This window comes from Pteropus vampyrus, unplaced genomic scaffold (genome assembly GCF_000151845.1).
Source record: "Pteropus vampyrus isolate Shadow unplaced genomic scaffold, Pvam_2.0 Scaffold566, whole genome shotgun sequence".
Lineage (NCBI taxonomy): Eukaryota > Metazoa > Chordata > Mammalia > Chiroptera > Pteropodidae > Pteropus > Pteropus vampyrus.
Window position 1 is genome coordinate 353,496 of NW_011889347.1, and position 22,594 is coordinate 376,089.

Below are 22,594 nucleotides of genomic sequence, written 5' to 3' on the forward strand. Positions count from 1 at the left end.
AAATAAAGTATATGGTAAAACATTCTGTAAGTTATAAAATGCTATACACAGATATTTGGTTGGTTACTGAGGTCTAACTTTTCAATTAATTTTTCTTTCAAGTCACACTAATAACAGTCAATATAAGTAACAAAAAATAATGATCTAAACCTAAAGTTTTTATCACCCTTAGTGGGATAATATATGTTCGTTTAAATCTTGTGAAATCTTAGAAATCATTTTATTAATTTTACTTCTTTTATTCTACATTGTGTTTCTTCTGGCATATCATTATTTTTCACTTTCTTTGAAACCATTTTATTATCCCTGGTCTGAATGTTCGACCATGGTTACTCTTCTACGACTTTCTAAGAAAGACTTTATCCAGTCCTGTTGGTCTAATACATTTAAATTTAATTATATTTCCCTAAATAACTACTTATATTCACCTTAAGTTTCTTGTTCCTATTTACATATATTTAAACTTTGGTACATAAATATCAAGCAAAGATTTTTTGCTCTTTCAAACGGCAATGCTCCCACTCTGGACTAACTGCAGAAACACTCTAGAGATCCACTCTAGCTCCAAAATATAAACTAACTAAATAGCTTACATACATGGAGCTTTTCTAGGCACATTATAGCATTTAACCAAAATAACTGGTTATAGTTCCACTTGTGTTAATGGTTCATAAAATAAATTTTAAAACACAGCTTCCAATTCATAAAACTAAAAACTTTATAAAATTACAAGTGTTCTCATTTGTATAATTTTGTTTATACTATTGATTATTATACTTTTGGTCACTGGGAAGTCAATTTCAACATATAAAAATAACCTGGTGTGCTTAATCTCTCAATGTGATAGCTTTAGTATGACAAACATTAAATTTCACTCACAAAAATGGGTTCCTATTCACTTATATAAGAATTTTGAATTCTAAAAGATCATTTTAAAATTATATAATTCATTATTATGTTTATCATTAACATCTAAGTGACCATAGTCAACTAACCACCAATGGGGCTTTCATCAACCTTGAGCAATAAACACAAAAATTTCTTGTTCATTAAGGAAAATGATTGAAAGTTCCTATCATCTATCAGACATTTGCTTCTAACTAACCACATATCCATTGTTTTTTCTACACATTCTTTAACCACTTGCACACTAGCATTATTAAAATTATTTTGAAACATTAGATAATTCTCCATTAAGCCTACGTAGTGATAATCCTATTAGTGATTTGGTAGCTTAATGCATTGCTTCTAGTTAAATTTCCTCTTTGGTTTTAAAATACCATATTTTGATTTACTCTTACATTCTCACATTAAAATGAACACCTTCTAGTCTAGCTTAATAGATTATGTTAGCTTAAAAGATTACATTATACTAATCTAAAAAAACTGAAAATTTACCTTATAGCCTATTGTCTTCCTATAATAAAGAATTTCCTTTTCCAGGAGCTCAAATAAACGTGGTGGGAAAAATTGAAAATCCTGAACATTTGGCTGTTTTGGAGGTCGTGGAGCCTGTGGGGGGGAAATGCAGTACATATATACGTTTTCAGTATATGAAGTGAACATACTTATACCATTTTTTTTATACATAGAAAAAATAAATACAATGAAATCCATTTAAGCAGCTGGGCCATATCAAGTACTTTTCTGTATTGTTGTTATATTTTAAGGACTATGATTTAGCACTAATATAAGTAAATCTGAATCACAGACTATGTTACAAGAGAAACCTGCTATAAGATATTAAAAAAAAAATGGCCTCATACTGTTTTTTACCTTCGGAACCTTTGGCTCACTGACACGTAAAGCCTCTCTAAAGTATGCATCCACTGCGTAGTTTGCTTTGCGTTCTCGTTTAGGAGGTTCAATCCATTCCACCATCCCAAGCTATACATAACAAACAAGAATGAGGAGTTTAATTACTCCAAACTGTTTTATAAAAATCAAGCATATCAAGGTTGCAGGAGCATGAGAAAACCAAAGCCATTAGGAAGAATTAAAATTTGCTTTTTTTATAAGTCACAATTACACAATCCAAGTTCCAAAACCTTGCCCTGTATACCAAGGTTAAATGCAAAGATGGTTTTCTTTTTTTAAGTAAGTTTAAATCGTAGTTCTACCTTAGTAATTGAGAAGAATTTGCACAATCTGGTTAGATTTTTATGCCTAACAAATAAATAATATATAATGTAGAGGGAACACTAAGATTGATTCTGGTAACTGTTAAGTGTATGAATTAGGAAATAGCTGAAAGGGATAAATTATAAATATCAACATTACAGGCATATATCCCTTCAAATCAAAAGAAATTTTTAAATGAATCCTCTTGGTAAAGAACTATGAAAAAAGTCAGTGAAATCAGAAAGACTTAAATTTAAAACCAGGTCCTGTCACTTTATCAGTTGTATAACTTTAGGGAAATGATTTTCTCCATCTGTAAAATAGAAATAATAATACCTACCTTGAAGATGAAATGTTACCATATATGTGAAAGCATTAGGTAAACTGCCAAGAGTTAAATGTAAGTTATTATTAAACATCCAAAGTGGGGTGAACGATTTGGTAGCAATACAAAACTTCACCCAGCTAGAAAAAACAATTTAAAAATCAATAGACAAAAGTGACAATACAAAGTTCTGGAGTCTATAGGAATGGTTTTCTAGTTGATATTTTTCTTGATTTCACAGTACCCACCTAGCCTAGTGCCTTCGCAGAAGAGATTAATGACCTAAAAAAAGAACATTAATCTACAAATAATTGTCCCATTCTATTTGACCTTATCTAAGGGTTGAGATCCAACCTTAGATTCATATTTTAAGAGTAGACGACAAACTAAGGTGACTAGAATGCTTACAGATCTACAAACTCTCACAGTGTCTAGAGAAGTAAAGACTAAAGAGACGAAATGGTGGCATCCACATATGTAAAAGTCTATCAAGTAGAAAAGAACAGTTTTTTGTTGATCCATAAGATTAAAACCAATGTGGAAAGGCACAGGAAAGTAGTTTGCTACTCAATACAATTTAACAAATATGTCTTAAGTACCTATTGTATTATTTTCAAGTCATTGTCAAGGATACAAAGAAGAATAAAACAATCTCTTTCATCAAGGAGCTTATAAGTCAAATAAGAAATTTTCTGAGAACCAGAGAATATAAAACAGTTAAATTAACTATCCTGAGAGAAGTAGGATTCCCAGCATGACTGCATTTAAAGGCTGGATAACTGTCCTAGATCCTATAATGGGATTTCTTAATTACAAAAATGATTAGACTAAATAACCTTTAAGGTTTCTTTTAACTCTAAAAACTATAAAATATGCATAGTATAATGTGAGTTTATATAAAAAGAGAAATACCCAGAGCAGTGAAATAAGTTTTCTTTTCTTTTCCCCCTCAGATGGATTAATGCGGATGATAGTAATATTTTATAAATAACCAATATTTTATTTGTCGCATTTGGGGTGAAGAAATCAATAATAATTTAAATTAACTTTCTAAAAGTAATGCACTTGGCCATTTAACCTATATTTGCTTGAAGGCCTGGGTATTCAAATTTGAAATAAGCATTAAAGACTAATTCCTGAACTTTCAAAAACAATAAAACACGCTAAATTCATTTGTTTTATATGAGTATGTTAATATAAACTTATTCAGGTTCATTTATTCAGGATCAATGTCAGTCATTATGACTTAATTTACTACTTATGACTGTAAAGTAATGCAACTGGTTCAACAAATCATATATGAAAATCACTTCACTATGTAATTCTCATGATTTATGTATAAACATTTTTGCAGGTTTTTGATTCTCTTCAAAGGATAATATAAACCTATTTTAAGAACCTATCTAGGAAATATGAAAAGATAGAAAAAATATAATCTCAACTTAGAATATTCAGAAAAAAATTCTGATTTGTCAGATATTCAATTATAAAAACACAAGTCATCATTACTATTATTAAAATTTCTGTCTACATCATTATTTTCCTAGAATTAGAAGCACAGAAAAACTGGTTATATTAGATATAGATAAATATTTTACTAAGTCTAATTTTCTTCTAATAATATAGATAAGAAGTTCCCCTGATATTTAGACTCTTCACTGTTTAATATTTTTCCACTTTATAAAACACTCTTAATACCAGTATGCCCACAGGAATAACTGTAAATTTTATAAAATTCATATCACATAATGAGATCTAAAATGCATATTAGGAAGGCAATTTCCAGCCTGTGCATGCAGGCCATCACCTCCATCTCATCAACATAAAATGTAAACAGTCAGAATTAAGGTTATAGATATAACTAGATAGATTTAAGTCAAGACACTAAAATCTACCAAAAAAAAAAATAATAATAATAGCAACAAAGCATTGTCAGCATACCAGTTGCACTGCAAACTAAAATGGCTCACCTCTCATTTCTTCAGTAAAATCAAATCTGTAACGTATATTTTTATTTTAGTAAAATTCATTTCTGTGAGTTAAAAAATATAATGGCTTTATAAAATAATTTGAGCAACAAAATGACAGACTTGTATTATAACAAAAAGTAAAATAATTATCGATGAGTCCATGTTAATATAAATAAGTATGTAAATGAAAAGAGACAGCTCTTCCTTACAGAAAAAATCCCAGTTAATTAATGCATAGATGGAATAAAGGAAATAAAAAAAAATAACATTAGGCAAACACCACAATAATAACTGTTGAAGGCAAACTCCACCAATAGATGCTAAAATCAGTGGGTAAAAGTTTGAGGAGTATCTCCCCCAAGATACTTATTATAAAAAGAAAAATTATAACCCCACAGCAGAGAACCCAGCAGACAACACTTCAACAAAGTAATCAAGGTTAATATCGCCAGTAATAAGATAGAGCAACACCATATGTTCCCCTAGTATGATGCACTAAAAAGGACATAGCATCCCCTCTATAGCATTCTTGTCAAAAATGCAAAGTTTTAATCAAATCATGGGAAAATGTTAGACAAATCCAAAGTGAGACACAAACTACAAAATAACTGAATACTAATACTCTTCTAAAGTGTCAAGGTCATGAAAGACAAAGAAAAACTGAGAACTATTAGAGATTAGAAGAGACTAAGGAGACACAGCAACAAAAATGCAATGTGGATCGAAAATGAGAAGACAAGCCACAGAATGGAAGAAAATCTTTGCAAAAGATACATCTGATAAAGGGCTGTTATCCAAAATACACAAATAACTCTTAAAACTGAACAATAAGAAAACAACCAACCTGATTATAAAATGGGCAAAAACCTGAACAGACACATCCCCACATGGCAAATAAGCAAATAAAAAAATGTTCCATATCAGATATGTCATCAAGGGAATGCAAATTAAAATCAGATACCCATACACGCCTATTAGAATGGCAAAAATCCAGAACACTGACAACACTAAATACTGATGAGGATGTGGACCAGCAGGAACTCTCATCCATTGCTCAAAGTAATTCAAAATGATATGGCCACTTTGGAAGACAGGTTGGCAATTTCTTATAAAACTAAACGTAGACTTACCATACGATCCAGCAATCATTTTCCTTGTGTATTAACTCAAAGGAGTTGAAAATCTATGTCCACACAAAAACCTGCACATGGATGTTTATGGTAGCTTTATTTAATTATAAATATGCCAAAACTTGAAAGCAACCAGGATGTCCTTCAGTAGATGAATGAATAAACTGTAGTACATCCAGACAACAAAATATTACTCAGGACTAAAAAGATAAGCAATCAAGCCATGTAAAGATATGAAGAACCCTTAAATGCATATTGCTAAGTAAAAGAAGTCTATCTGGAAAGGCTATATACTGCATGATTCCAACTATATGATATTCTGGAAAAGGCAAAACAATGGAGAAAGTACAAAGATCAGTTGTTGCAGAAGGTGAAGGTAAGGTGGGATGAACAGGTAGCACACAGAGGATTTTTAGGTCAGTGAAACTATTCTGTATAATACTGTAATAGTACATACATGTCACTTATACATTTATCCAAACTCATAGAATATACAACACCAAAAGTAAACCCTAATGCAAATGATGGACTTTGAATGATAATTATATATCAATGTAGGTTCCACAGGTACCACTCTGGTGGTGGATGTTGATAGTGGAAGGGGCTGTGTTTATGTGAGGGCAGGAAGAATACAGGAACTCTATTTTCTGCTGGATTTTGCTGTAAACCTAAAACTGCTCTTAAAAATAAGAATCTGTTTTTCAAAAAATGAAATTTGGGGTTCTGAACCATATCCCCTGGAACAGGGAAGGACATTAGGGAAAAATGTGTTAATTTTCTGGATTTGATCACTATACTATGATTATGTAAGTTGTTAACAATAGGGAAAGCTCAGTGAAAGATATATATGAACTCTGTACTATTTTTTTTCAATAAAGTCTAAAGTCACTTCGAAATAAAGTTTTAAAAATTATAGCTACAAATTTAATTAAAACAATCAAAATAAATAAAACTCATTTCTTCATAGGACCATTGCCGTCCATGCAGTATGTTACAAGGCATTACTTCATAAATGAGACCACATTTACAAAGTCTTAGCATTTAAGTAACTATGTCAATAACATCATTACTAATATAGTTATTAAGTACCACACATTGTTCTAATTACTTTAGGAATATTAACTCATTTCATCATCAGAATCATTCTATGATCTATGATGTAATTACTATAACTTTCATGTGATAAATGAGAAAACCAAGTATCTAAAGTCAATTTATTAGTGATAGATTTGGGGATTCAGTTTCAGAATCCAGGAACTCAACTACAATCCTATACTGCTTCTCAAAACAAAAGTAATAGTCATAGCAGCAATAGCAGCAAAAATGATAATGACAATGACAGTGATGATAATAAACCAGTAAAATATATTAAAGATATAGCCCTTTACATGAGATCTTTTGACCTACATCAAATTTCACTCTATAGCAAAGTACTGTAATAGGTAAGTGCCAGTGTTTTTTTATAACTGTTATGAGGAGAAATGCTAATTTGAGAGTCTAATGGTTGAGGATAAAAAGTTACCTTCTGTTTTTCTCTGTAATCTTCTCCTTCGAACTTGTACAAACTTTGTTCAGTGTCCATTCTAAAATTTCTCAGAGAAGACTCTCCCATTTTCTGCAAGCGTTCATTCATCTCTGCAGTCTAAAGTTGAATGTATTGAAATGAGAAAATTATCACTGAATTACTTATAAATATCTGAGTATTCCCTATCTTTTCAAAAGTCAGATTTGACATGACATATCCAATCTGTTAATTTACAAGGGAAGAATGCAATGCTAACATTAAACCTGAATATAAATTTAACTTGCCCGGAGAATTTTAAGTACTGAAATGGTTCATTCCAAAGTAGTCTTCACTTAGGCTTTCTTTAAAATCTTTTATCATTTAATATGCAGCCATATTATAATTCCTATTACATAATTTTAATGGGTCAAATAGCTAATGCTGAAATAAAATAAATGCCAACTTGGATTAAACAATCATTTTGCATATATGAAACATACTAAAACAAGATTACTCAAAATTCAAGATATGATCTCAGATACATGAAAAGATGCTCAACAATACTAATCATCAAGGAAATGCTAATCAAAACCACAATGACATATCATCTGACACCAGTAAGAACGGCTATTATCAGCAAGACCGGAAATGACAACTATTGGTGAGGATGCAAAGTGGTGCAGTCACCATGGAAAACAGTGTAGAAGTTCCTCAAAACAATAAAAATAAAACTATCACATGATCCAGCAATTCCATTTCTGGGTAATTCTCTGAAGGAAACAAAGACAATAACTCAAAACGATGACTGCACCCCCATATTCACTGCAGCATTATTTACAATACTCAAGACATGGAAACAAGCTAAGTGCTCATTGATGGATGAATAGATAAAGAAAATGCTACATACACACACAAATATGTATATGTGTATATGTATGTGTGTATATGTATATATGTGTGTATATGTATGTATATATATACATATACACACATATATACATATACACACATACATATACACATATACATACACACAAATGTATATGTATATAATATTATTCAGCCATAAAAAGAAGGAAATCCTGCCATTTACAACAACATAGCTGAACTCTGTCTGCTGCAGGGCCCCTCCCACGAGGCCCCAGCCTGCAGGCCCAGTGGCTGGCTTTGTTCTGAACCAGAGTACCACCTGGGGTCAAATCTGAGGACAACACACCGAAAGGGCAGGCAGAGCAGGCACCAGAGCCCTGCTGAAGCGAATCCTGCTCTGTAGGGTCAGCCCCTGCACAACCGCTCCTTCACTGGTCCTGACCAGTCATCACGGACGATCGGCCTGAGGGTCAATCCCTCCCACTGATGAGCACACAGCAACCAAGGCTCAACTACAACAGGAGGACAAACACAACCCATACAAGGGACATACCTGCAGCACCTGGCTCAGGTGACCAGGGAAGACTGTGCTACTGGGCCCTACAGTACACCTACTACATAAGCCACTCTACTAAGATCAGGAGACATAGCAGCCCTACCTAATCCATAGAAACAAGCACAAGTAGGTGGCCAAAATAGGAAGACAAGGAAACATGTTTCAAATGAAAGAACTGAACAAACCTCCAGAAAGTACTAAACAAAATGGAGACGAGCAATCCACCAGATGCAGAGTTTGAAACACTTGTTATAAGGATGCTCGATGAACTTAGGGAAAGAGTAGATGAACTCAGTGAGAACTTTAACAAAGAGATAGAAAACATGAAAGTGGAGATAGAAAACAAGAAAGAACCAGTCAGATATGAAAACTACAATAACCGAAGTGAAGAATACCTTAGGAAGAATTAACAGTAGATTAGATGAAGCGGAGGATAGAATTAATGATTTAGAAGATAAGGTAGCAGAAAACACCCAATCAGAACAGCAACAAGAAAAAGTCCAAAAGCATGAGGATAGTTTAAGGGGCCTCTGCGACAACTCGAGCACACCAACATTTGCATCTTAAGGGTACCAGAAGGAGAGAGAGAGAGCAAGGAATTGAAAACCTATATCAAGAAATAATGACTGAAAACTTCCCTCACCTGGTGAAGGAAATAGACATACAAGCCCAGGAAGCTCAGAGAATCCCAAACAAGATGACCCAAAGAGACCCAGACCAAGACACATCATAATTAAAATGCCAAAAATTAAAGGCAGAGAATCGTAAAAGCAAGAGAAAAACAGATCGTTACCTATAAAGGAACATCCATGAGACCGTCAGCTGATTTGTCAACAGAAACTTTGCAGGCCAGGAGGGATTGTCAGGAAATGTTCAAAGTGATGAAAAGCAAGGCCCTACAAGCGAGATTAGTCTATCCAGCAAAGCTACCATTTAGAATCAAAGGACAGATAGAGCTTCCCAGATAAGAAAAAGGTAAAGGAGTTCGTCATCACCAAGCCAATATTTCAGGACATGTTAGAGGGACTTCTCTAAGAAGAGGAAAGAAAACTAAACTACTCCAGATATAAATCAACAGATTCTTATGGAGAAAGTGCGTCATTTGAAACATGCAGTTTGAAACACATTTGAAACAATGCAAATATAATAAGCATGCTTAAGTATGTTGATTTCAAAACAGTCCATCCTGAAAACAAAATGCCATTTTAACTAACCTTCTTTTCTCCTCTTTCCAGAAGAGTTGTAATGTCTTCATCTGTCAGCTCACTTTCTTTAGAAGCAAAAACATGAGTGGCTCCATGCCGTATCATTTGCAACATTTCCTCTTTTGCCAGCTTGTTAGACTGTTGGTCAATGAGTCTTCCTAATAACATACAAGTTGCATATATTTGATTATATTCCAGAGAAAGCATGGCATAATAGTTCTAATAAGACACTACTACATTTAGCCATCAGTAAAGCTTATGGTTAAACAAAAAATTAGTGAGCTTTAAAGTTATATTTTAATGAACAACCCTACAAGATTTTCTTCTTCCATACGTTCTATTTCAATATGAATTTCCTTCTGTAAAACTCAGTTAAAAGTCAGAAACATTCTTTCATGTACAAACTTTCCTTTTTAGATCAAATTGCTCTGCATGGAAAGGTACTCTCTAATACATGTGTAAATTTTTTTTAACTAGACATTTCTGTCTACTAAATAATATCATATACTTCAAAATAATATCATATACTTCATATATTTGCCATGGACATTCAACTATAAGCTACTGATGTTCAATAGCTTATAATAAATTCAAAGCTTTTGTTTAGGAAGGTTTAAATTAGCATGTTGTTTTAAAAACTGTCTTTTTCTCTAAGTTTCCAATTTTGGCCACCTTTCATTAAAAGTAATCTCCTTTGAAGAAAACTGCATTTTCTTTTGCAAACAAACCACCTAATTAAGTCTATATGTATAAATACCTTGTTGTATAACAATTGAGTCAAGCCTCAGTTTTATCTCAGCTCTTTCTACAATCCTTTCTTCAACAGTGTTGTCGGTGATGAGGCGAAACACACGTACTGGCTTCTTCTGACCAATACGATGTGCTCGATCCTAGTAGAAAAAGATCCTAATATAAGATATTGGGAATTCTGGATAAAATGTATAACCTAGCCACCATATGCTATAAAATTCTATAAATAAAATTAGTTCCTGATCTCTCTATACCTGCCACTTTTGAAAGGAGGATGATGACTACTAAGAATATCTACAGACCCTTAGGAAAAAAGAAATCTGCAAATATTCTACTTACCATTGATGGATAACTTCCAGAAGGAAAACAGGCAAAGCCCTACCATATGACCCAGCAATTCCACTTCTGGGTATTTATTCAAAGAAAATGAGTACATTAATTAAAAGAGAAATATGTACCCCTACATTCACTACAGTGTTATTTACAATAGCGAAGATATGAAAGCAACCTAGGTGTTCATCAATAGATGAATGGATAAAGAAGAGGTATATGTATGTATGTATGTGTGTATGTGTGTATGTACGTCTATTTACTTATTCATATATATATATACACACATATATATTTATTCACATATGTTCATATATTCAATGGAATATTACTCAGCCATAAAAAATAATGAAATCTTGCCATTTGCAACAACATGGATGGACCCAAAGGGTATTCCGCTAAGTGAAATGAGTAGGATAGAGAAAGACATCTGTATGATTTCACTTATATGTAGAATCTAAAGAACAAAACAAATGAAAAAACAAAACAGAAACAGATTCATAAATACAGAGAACTGATGGATGCCACAGAGAGGGGGGATAGGCAAAAAAGATGAAGAGGATTAATAAGTTCAAACTTTCAGTCATAAAATAAATCACAGGAATATAATGTACAGCAGAGGTAATACTGTCATCATTATAAGTTTGCACAATGGTCGATGGTTACTAGACTTATGGTAATCACTTCATAAGGTATACAAATGTTCAATCACTATGTTTTACACCTGAGACTAATATAATATTGTATGTCAACTATAATTTAAAAATAAATTAATTTTTAAAAGATAAGGACTGGAGGGAGCCAAAAGCTTTAGGATTAAGTTACTAAATAACTTTATGCTAGTAAATACAAACATCTTCCACACTAGCAAAGAGTTTTGTGAGTGAGGGACAAAGTAGTTAACAAGAGTTGCTATGGTGGCAAAAGTTAGCTTTATTTCATCATCAAACAGCTCTTTCTGCTTGCTGAGGCAATTCAGAAATCAGTAGTAAAGGGTCATACAAATTAATGGAATACTAACATCCTTACTATATATTGCTCTAGAATTGGTCCTACAGTTTACAGTTGGCAAAGGTAACTGGTAGAATAATAAAAAAATAACAGTTAAGGGTAGTGTTTTTAAAACACAGAAGCTACTAGAGCAAATAGGTGAAAGGAAGAGGGTAGTTGAGAAAGAAATATCAAAGAAACAAGATTCAAAAAAGACCTTATACTAAATATAAACACTAGAGCCCAGTAACAGTTTCAACACAGAACAAAGAGAATGCAACATCCCTACACATATTTAAAATTCCAAACTCAAATCAGCAAATTGTGAAGGATCAGCTATACTCTAACATTTTTTATGGAAATAAAGGTTATCATCAACGGTTTTCCAGTTCAGTCACACTAACTTACTAGGGCTTACTCCTGCTTAGTCATATCGAACAGGTAGTTCAGTACCATGCTAAAGTAATAATTATGCCAAAGCATGTTGATTTCAAAATGTCCCAATGGTCAATATTTTTCAATTCTCTATTATAAAAGAAAAGGAAGGACTTCTATCTAAGCTATGCCTCATTGGCATATGACTTTAATTGCTTCCAAAGACAGTCAATTGTCCAATAACTTCTTGAGATTTTGAATGCATAGCTCTTTTGAATCTCTTTACTTCTTAAGTTATATTTCTTTATCTTAAAATGTGTCACACTGACAAAAGTTGTAGCTCTAGTTCAATAAATGACACCATGATGAAAGGTAAGTGAAATAGCTCCCTGGTAGAATAGTTTCTGCAAAATCTCCCCCAAATTGTTGTTACCTTTTTATCATAAAATGTCTTTGTGCTATATAAATAACAATAGTATTCTGAGCTAAGGTAAATTTCTGACATCATTAAAGATTACTAACCATAGCTTGTAGATCAACCTGTGGATTCCAGTCTGAATCATATAGTATAACCACATCAGCACTTGCCAAGTTAATTCCGAGACCTCCAGCCCTGGTACTCAGCATAAAGATGAATTTGCTACTATTAGGAACATTAAAAGCCTCTATTGCTTCCTTTTTTTTAAATTGACACAGGAGATGAAAGAAAAAGAAAGAAAATCAAATTATATTACCAGAGTCCTTAAGAAATAAACATTTTAACATGCATACTCAAAACCCCACTTTATAATATTCTTCCACCTTCAAAAATATTTAAGCATCTATCTATATACTGTACTATGTGAATTGCTATAGAAAGTATATTACATAAAGTTCCTAATCTTTATAAGCTTATGCCAATAGAGACAAACTTAGAACAATCATATAGACAAATTTAACTAAGCGAATAATAAATCATTTGAATTATTTTAAAACAATAATAGTGAAAACGTTTTAATTGAATGAGAGCTGATATATATCTAGGGGGCATAATGTCAAATATCTCAACTTCATTTCCATTAGTTTATGAAGGATTAATAAAGAAGGTATAGTTTAGGAGACCAACCAAGAGGGAAAAAAAGGTTTAGAAATGGGAATGAGAACAACAGATTTAGGGGAAGGTAAGTAGATTTATTTCCGTATGGTGAAAAGGGGCAAATAGAAAAGTAATGAAAATCAGGAAAGTAACTGAGGGATATTTAGTAAAGAGTCTGAAATTACGATATAAATATCTCATACGAATTAGAAAAAAAACACTCAGATTCCAAAAGAAAAATGAGCAAAAAAAAAAGACAATAAACAGAAGAATAAATACAAATGGCTAATAAACACAAGAATAATATTTAATCCACTAGTAATCAAATAAATACAAATTAAAACAATATAATACCATTTTTTAAAGATTAAAAAAATGATAATACTCAATGTTGACGAGGGGGCGGTGAGACGGGCACTCTCATACATTGCTGCTGGGAGTATAAATTGGCACAACTTTTCTGGAAAGCAATTTGGCAATATGCATCAAGAGTCTTAAAAATGTTCATACCCTTTGACCCAGTAATTCCACTTCTAGGAATTTATCCTAAGGAAATAATCAGAGATGTGCACAAAGATTTATGTACAAGGACTTTCACTTTAGCATTATTTATAGTAGTGAAAAATTGAAAACAACCTAAATGATCAATAGGGGATAAATTATTTATAGTACATCCATGAGATGAAATATTACACGAAAATTATTTTTACAATGATTTTTTTTTACTGATATAGGAAAGTACAATATAGTGGTAACTTAAAAGTATCAGGATACTAAGCTTTGTATAAACTGTACACAGAATAGCAATTATTTATATATATTATACATACATAAAAAGTTTAGCTGGAAATAGTTTTCGTTATTTTCCAAATTTCCTTCAGCAATCAAGTATTACTTTTACAATCACAAAATAAAGGACGTTATATTTTTAATGAATGGAATGGCATGGTCAAAAGTTGCAAGCAGAAAAGGTGACTCCCACTGCCAAGTCAGTATAGCATGTAGAGGGGGCAGTATAGAAAGCAGCATGATGTAGTGAGAGGCAATTTAGTGTAGAGGAAATAGCAAAAACCTGGGCATGAATCATAACTACCATTTATTACATATGTGGTTCTGAGCAAGCATTTAACCTCTCTGAGACACAGTTGCAAGTAGAGAAAATTCTACCACTACTTTACTGGGCTGCTGCAAGAATTCGATTGGAACTATAAGTTGCCTAGCTTATAGTAGTTGCTTAACAAATGTTAGTCCCTTTCCCAAGAAAAGTGAGGAGGCCAATTAAGTAAAAGTAACAGGAACTGACTCAGAGAATGATCAAATACTTTGCTGAATTTAGCTGTGGCAATGGAAAAAGGGCAAATCTGAGAGCCATTGAGAAAGAACTGTTAATTAACAGCTGATAAAGTAAGGAATCAAGTAAAGATATGGTCTTCCTCTTCTTACTAGGAAAATAGATGAAATGATCATATAGACAACAACATAATGGGAAAGCAGGGCATTTCAAAAAAAAAAATTAGCAGCTCTGGTTTGGCGGTATCTAAAGTCAATACATGCAATTTAAGAAACCAGAAGACTTTGGGCATAATTAGGCAAAGTCCATATTGTTCATGAGCAGAGAGTTCAGTCAGAATTGCAAATTGGCTATTTGTGGTCAGAAATCACCTACCCTTCTGCCTTAGTATCATCTTCGTTCCAGTAAGAAGGGTCATCTTGAATGGTACTATATGGCCTATGCTTAATGAGATCTGCAGAAACCATTTTCAGGAATGAATGAGCAAAAGCCCAAAAAAGCTTCAAGTTACCATTTCAAAAAGAGTAAAATACTGTAGAGCAGGGAATAGCATGAGCTTTGAAAAGTCCCACATCTATAAATGTTAACACAAGTGTTTCCCCAGTGGGTAGCAGGTTAAACCCTTAATATGAAAAGGGCCTGTGTGCCTACAGTAGACACTATCCTATGCTCTGGCCAGGCTTCAATAACGAGGCATACAAAGAACAGTAATGCCCACTGCACCTATGGAAAGAAAGGGCCATGGGCTGAGTCTTTGTGGCCTGAGAAGGGGCTCTAAAGTAGAGAGATAAAAAGGCCTGTGTGCAATTTCATGACATGCAGTATATACTGCACTACACAGTTTAAAAACTGCATTCATACCTATTATTTCCAATGGTCCTCACAACGTTGTCAGAAAAAAGAAGCTTAGGTATTAATACTACCCTTATAATACAGTTAAAGATACTGAGGCTCAGAGAATTAAATGCCTTGCATATACTACAAAGTGGTGGAGTTGGTGTTAAAATTCAGGTCTTCTGAAACCAAGTTTCAATGCATTTTCCACTATACCATGAAATCACGATCTTTGCCCAGAGCATGAGTACAGACTTAAAACAGAGGCCAAAGACAGAGTCCTGAAGGATCACAGAAAAGAGAAGATAAATTAGCAAAGCCCTCCCCAAAAAATGTGCTTTAAAGAGTTTAAAATACATTAGACCCATGACATTCGTGAGAAATAATCTAAAGATACACAAGAATTTCCAAATTTGAAAGATAGGTGCTAGGTAGGCTTCCTCACTAGCTAAGTGACTCATTTCTGCACGCCAAACTTTTTTAGTATTCCAATATACAAATGCATGATTAGCATCTACACCTATGTTGTCCCATTTCAGTTTTACAAAGACTGAGATTATTCCCTTTACAAATTACTGTGTTTCATGAGTCTTTAGGGTTGCTCATAAACTGGAAAAATCTCAACTGTTAAATTCCACGAATGGTGAGGGCCTACTGTAGGAGGCAAATCAAGAAAAGAAAATGACATAAAATCAGAGGTCAAAGAGTAAGCTGAGAAACAATTAGTAATCAAAAGGCCAAAGATAGCAGTGGTTAGAGGAGGTAAGGATGTAATGATGTATTATCCTTTAGATAAGTGAGAATGTTTCTGAAGACCTTGGAAAGAATAAAGAATGATTGGTAAAGAGTCAGTGTAATGGAAGCAAAACTGAAGATCCCAGAGAGGTAGTAGCGAGAAATTCAATACATTTACCTAAAGAAAAGGCCAAAGTTCAAAACTAGCAAATGATGAAAACATGGCTTAATTGAACTCTGATTTTTAAAGTCTTATTTTCTCTTTCTCACCTCTCTTTCTTCATGTGGGGTTTGTCCATCCAGCCGACAATACTCATACCCACGCCACATACAATAATCCTCCAAAATGTCCAGCAAGCGAGTCATCTGGCTAAAAATGAGAACTCTTGAACCTAAAACATTTTACCAAAAAAAATCAAATTATTCAACTTGTGTAAGACTAACTTGGAAGTTACAAAAATAAAAGTAAGCATCATATACAACATAAATATACAGCACATGAACAGTCCACTAAACACACATACAGATACAAATGTACATCTTTCAAGGAATGCTATACAGAATGATGCATTTGTTGAGTTACACATTTTTAAGGCCTTCAAAATTCTCCACACATATTGAGATGATTTAACATCTGCCTTTGTCCTGAGGATGAGCAATGGGTCTACACAATCTTTCACTGGACTTAACTGCAATAGTCTCCCAACTAGTCTCCTGTTTCTTGTCTCTCATACTGCTTCTAAGTTTCTCTTCCTTACAAATCTGATCACATCACTTTCCACAGTCAATCCTTCTATGACCTCCACCACCCCCGGCCCCACCTTCAAAAGAGCCCAAACTCTTTAAAGCATGGTTTAAAAGGCCTCTTGTAATTTGGCCCCATCCATCTTTCCAGATTCATCACTGCCACTCTACCCCAACTACCGTAAACTCTGCATTCCCTTTCTTTCACACCTGTTTCATTGCCCTGGAAAACCTTTCCCCTCCTTTTCCCCATGTTTTACTCTCACACATGATCCAGTGCTCACTTCAAAGGTCATCTCTGTGACCACTTCTCCAACTCCCAGTTTCTCAATATATCACAGCTCTTATCAGAATGAACTGCAACTATTCCTCTTCACTACACTGTAAGCTTCTCCAAGTCAAAGACTATTGTCTTACGCACCTTTGTATAACGAGGCCATAGGACAAATCCTGGCAAATAGTAAGTACTCACAAATGTTTGCTGAATGAGTGAATGATAAATAAGTATGCAAAATTGTATTCATTAATATAAGTTATTTCATGTCAACTGAAAGATGTGTAACTCACCCTGTTCTTTGAGTTTGACCAACAGTTTATCAAGAACGACCATTTTACCACTGTTGCTAACAATGTGTTCATCAGTGGTATAAGGTGGACCAGGTTCAGCACCATCAAACAGGTAAGGATGATTACAACACTTTCGAAGCTGCATCAGAATGTTTAACAGTCGCATTTTGTCCATCTTGCCAGCAGAGTTTAAAACATCAATATCTTTCATCAGGATTTTTGTATACCTAAAATTTTAAACTATAATTAATTGTCGATTATTAGAAAGGTTTAATGCCATCAAGAAATATCCCTTTGGTGATCAGCTTAGATTCCCATTTAAAGATAAACAACAGGATTTGATTTGAGAGTAAATCTGATCAGTAAAACCAAGAAACTAGTGAAGATTTGAACCTATCTCTTCAAGTTTTTGTCTGTTACTAGAAATTGTCATCAGCTGATAACTATTCAGATAACTATATCAGATAAGTTCTATATTCAATAAGTACAATGATTGCTGAAAGTTGGCATCCAAACTTTACTTGTTCGAGCTAAAAACAACTGCATTTTTTTACACTTGTCTTTGTAGGTCATTTTTTTTTTCTGATCCTATAAACATTTTTCATTATCTTTTCTAGACCTTCATCCAGACTAAAACAAACCTGTGTGTCCATCTGAACACTAAGAATATTTAATTACAATAAGAGCCAACCTGTACTGAGTGGAAGAGCCAGGTATCATGTCAAGGGCATTACATAAATCATCTTGTTAAATCTTCACAAAAACTCTGAGATATGTACTAGTATAACCCCCATTTTACAGACGGAAATTCAGGCAGCTAAGAGAAGTGAAATGACTTACTTGGGGCCACAGAAAGGGACAAAACCAGGATCTGATCTTATTTCTGAGTTCATAGAAATATACTCCTCACCATTACCCTATACTGGTTTCAATAGTAGAGAAATTGTTACATATTATAAGTAATCTAATTTTATTAATATAAGCAACATTTTGCTTCTCTTAGCTGCATTATTACACTATTAACATTTAATTTATCATTCCTTGTGACTCCTCTTGTCAATTTCCTGCTTTGCTTGCATTTATCAAACCATTCCAGCTTCTATTTTTGTCATATCCACATTCACTGATATTTTCAACCATCTTATTACTGATTATTCTTATGGTTATTATTTTCACTGATGGAAAAAAAAAACAAGAATAACTAATAAAATTGCCAGTGACATTATCCCTTTAAACCCTGACAGCATCCTCATAAGCTAGGTATTATTATCCCCATTTTACAGAAAGGAAACCAAGGTTATATAACTTGCCCAAGCTACATAGCTATTAAGAGGTGAAGCACAAGATTCAAACACAGGGCTATAGACTCCAAGGCCAGTGCCCTTTCCCAAAGGTTAAATAAAATACTATCAATTTCCTATTAAAATATTTGAACTTAACTCGCCATTTAAACAGACAATGTAATTTTTGAACTAAAGGTGTAACTGAACCAGTACAAAGCTAATTTTTAATAAATCCTTATATATAAATAAGTTCTAATGGAAACAACATAGCTCACCATTCTCGCTGCATTTTACTCAGTCCCAAGTAAATCTTTATTTCCTTTTTAGGAGGCAGGCTCTTCTCTACATCAGTTTTTATACGACGTAACAAAAATGGTTTTAAAACCTAAAAAGTGATAGTTTTTATAGAAGTTTATAAAACATCTAATAGAAAACCCTAAATTAAACATTTTAATCTATTTAATCTATTAATGTATTTTGTGATGGCACAAAATACATTAAAAACTGAGACAACAAAATTATTGACTATTGAATAAGTGCAAAAGAGTCTTTTTTAAAAATCTGCTATAATATACGATTTTTAAACCTTAGAGGAAATGCAATGTCAGAGTATAGTTCTGAGAGAGTCTCTAAAAGGGAAATAAAATTCAGCCATTTCAAAGTGGTTAAATATATGAATGAGAGGAAAATGGTTCAATGTTAAGAAAGACATGAATGAATAGAGAAAAAAAGATGAAACAAAGAGTGAATACCTGCAAGGTAGAGTCTACCACAAGAAAATAATAATGCTACCATTTATAGAACACCTGCAATGTGCCAGACACTGCACCATGAACTTTACATAACAAGTTTTGAATGCTTACAATAAATCTTTGAAGAAAATGTTGTTATTTCAATTTTATTAACATCATCAAAGTCACTCTGCTAGTAAGTGGTAGAAGCAGAATTCAAATCCAGATCAAGCTGATTCTACCATCAGCTCAGTCGGTGATTAGCTGTCATGAACTGGTCAAGTTCCTTAACTTTTCCAAGCCTGCTTCTCATCCATTCATCCAAAAAATATACATTTATGGCAAATGTATATGCCACGCATTTTTAAATAGGAATAATGAAACCTATTTCTAAGGCTGTTGTGACAATTTCTGGTAGTACATGTGGTAGAACTTAACCACGGTAGACTTTAATAAACTATAGCTATTATTATTAGAGATCTGTGGGAGGTAAGGAAAAGGGAGAAGTAAAAACAGACTTCTGGTTTCTGGTTTAGGCCTCTTAAATTTGTTTAAGAGAGATTCTTAAGAGTTTAAAATGCCTGTGAGATATTTATGCAGAACACTCAGAAAGCAGTGGGATTATCTACGTCTAGAGCTTAGGAAAGAAATATGGAGAGATAAATTTGAGAGTTTTAAGTATAAGGTGGTAGCTAAAACTATGGGAATGGATCCTCAGGGAAAACATGTATGACAAAGAAAGTCAAAGACAAAGCCCTACAAAACACTAAACTTTCAGGGACAGAGAAAGAGCAGCTCATAAAGAAGACTGATAAGAGCAGCCCAAGAGGTAAGAGAAGAGAAAACCCATTCTTTACTCCCAGACACCAAGCAGGAAAGAGTTTCAAGCAGGAGTAGTTAGAAGTGCAAATAGTACAAAGAAGCTAAGTAAGATACTGACCAAGAGGTGTATCTTGAAGACATCAACTGGAAAATCACTGACGACTTGCAAGGTAAGTTTCAGTTGTATGAAATGAATAGAAGCCAGTGGTCAATGGATCTAGGAGTGACTAGGAGCCAGTAGAGACAAAATAACCAGTCCCCAGAGCTGACCAAGTTCCTGATATCTGAGGCCCAGATGCACTACAACTTGTGTGACAAGATTCTTGGAAGACTTGTCTTCTTTTCCTCTTTTGCATTCTTAGAATAAATTCCCCGTTACTTAAAGTAATTTATTTCCTGACTTGGTCTGTTTTACTCTGAACAAATATTTACAGCATGATGACTGTTGGGGATTCAAGTAGATGAATGTTTAATGAGCAGCTCCTCCAGACCAGGCATATAGGGCATAATATGGTGGAAAACAGATAGCGTTCCTGCCACATGAAGCTTACATTTTGCCAAGGTAGGGGGAGAAAGGAAGAGGCAGACGATACATTTTAGTTTTTATATTTTAATTTGTAAAGAAGGCTTGAGATTCTCATTTAAAACAACAGACAAAAAATAGCAAACATGTATCTATATCCACTTCCTCACAAAACTCCACTAAGACAATTTAAAAAAAAAAATTAAAGGTGTATATAGAAAAAGAGTGAATAGGAGATTAGGTAGTAGAGATGAAAAGGATAAACTACTCTTTCAAGAAGCATAGCTATCGAGGAAAAAAAACAGAATCATAGCTAGAGAAGGACACAGTGTTGAGAAGTTACTGCTTTGTACATGTGTGAGAGTGGTTGGGTATGGATGTGGGTTTGGATTTAATAAAGGAGATAGCTGAGCATATTTACATGTTGAGGGAAACAAGCCAATATGGAGACAGAAGTAGAAAATTCAATCAATAAAAAGGATAAATCATAGAGAAAGGTTCATAAGGAAATAGGAAGAGATGAGATCCATGGTTCACAATGGAAGAATTAGCCATTCCCCAGAGAAAGAACAACTCTTCCACTCAGAAAGAAGGTAACACACATGCAGATACCCTTGGAAGATGGATATCCTTGAAGCAGTTCCTTCCCTAGTGAATTCTATTTTCTCTGAGAAAGGAATAATGTTACTTGCTGAGAAAGGAGGGCATGGAATACTGGGGATAGAAGCCTCAGGGAGACTGGAGAAGGTAATATAACTATTATAGAAAATATGAAGTAACTGTTATAGAAAATGGAAAAGAATGTTGTAGAAAACCATGTTGAAGGATCAGTAGCATCATTAAATCCCAGCTTATGTTAGAGAATATGAATTCACAGTGGTGCCAACTTGTACAGTTGAGCAGCCCCGATACAGAGCAGGTCACTCTGCTAATAAGTGGTAGAAACAGAATCCAAACCCAGAGGACAGAGACACAGTTATATTATTCCAGGGAAGAGCTTTCAGGGCAGAAATGGCAGGTCAAAAGAACAAGGGAGTTTGGGAATACTGACAAAAAGAGTGGCTTAAGTGATAGAAAATGGGCTCATTGCTGGATACAGAAAAAAGCAACAACAGAAATAGACTGATGGATGGGGAGAGAAATCAGGGAGAAAAACCAGGGACTAAAGGTCTCTGTAAGGCAACAAGATGAGTACAAAAGGAGAAACACAGTGAAAGAGTTATAAGGATATGATAAATTATTATCAAAAAATGAAAAATTGGTGTTCAACGAATGTGAGGTAACCACCTGGTGATGAGTAGGTGACAGACAAGAGAATGAGTGGAGAGTGGATCTGTAAGATAACTTGAGCTTCAAAGGAAGAGTTCTACCCATGACAGTGGAAGAGCAGTGGCTTAGAAGTGGCGTTGGGGAACTAGGAGAAAACTGATGTGATCTTGAGGACCTGTGGGGTGTGGCACAGCGAACAGCATCTGCTGGAGAGGACCACATTATCTGTGGGCGAGAACCAAAACAAGCTATTCCATATAGAGGCTGGAGATATAGTATGCAGTTTGTTTCTCAAAGAGGCTTTCAGAAAGGCTGAGAGGAAGAAGCAGTGAGATTGAGCCAAGAGGCAAACGACAAGTTCAAACAGATTCCCTGGCAGTTTGTTTCTTGGCTTGGTTATATATATTTAATTACTAAATTTTCTTATCTGCTATTACTTACTGTGTGAAGTCTTTCCACAAGTTTTTGATCACCAAGACAATTTTTAGTGTCAAACCAAGAATCAAAGTCCTGTGGGAGTGGGGGCGTGAAAATGCTATAGTAAGTGTACGGTTTTGTTTTGTTTTGTTTTGTTTTGTTTTAAATAAACTTAAT

General features: G+C 33.9%; 1 protein-coding gene across 7 annotated transcripts in view; it reads right to left on the bottom strand.

The window, feature by feature from the left end:
• Positions 1–22,594, bottom strand: part of SMARCA1 (SWI/SNF related, matrix associated, actin dependent regulator of chromatin, subfamily a, member 1) — an 85,447-nt gene that overhangs the window by 38,791 nt on the left and 24,062 nt on the right. For 6 of the 7 annotated variants that reach the window (XM_011384197.2, XM_011384192.2, XM_011384196.2 and 3 more), the window contains 11 exons: positions 22,442–22,510; positions 18,931–19,040; positions 17,373–17,599; positions 16,332–16,453; positions 13,712–13,747; positions 12,649–12,801; positions 10,439–10,571; positions 9,691–9,839; positions 7,069–7,188; positions 1,777–1,887; positions 1,399–1,512 (listed from right to left, as the gene is read on the bottom strand). In XM_011384197.2, coding sequence (XP_011382499.1) covers positions 1,399–1,512; positions 1,777–1,887; positions 7,069–7,188; positions 9,691–9,839; positions 10,439–10,571; positions 12,649–12,801; positions 13,712–13,747; positions 16,332–16,453; positions 17,373–17,599; positions 18,931–19,040; positions 22,442–22,510 — 1,344 coding nt within the window. The remainder of the gene's footprint in view (positions 1–1,398; positions 1,513–1,776; positions 1,888–7,068; positions 7,189–9,690; positions 9,840–10,438; positions 10,572–12,648; positions 12,802–13,711; positions 13,748–16,331; positions 16,454–17,372; positions 17,600–18,930; positions 19,041–22,441; positions 22,511–22,594) is intronic. The other variant, XM_023525485.1, reaches the window with a different exon arrangement.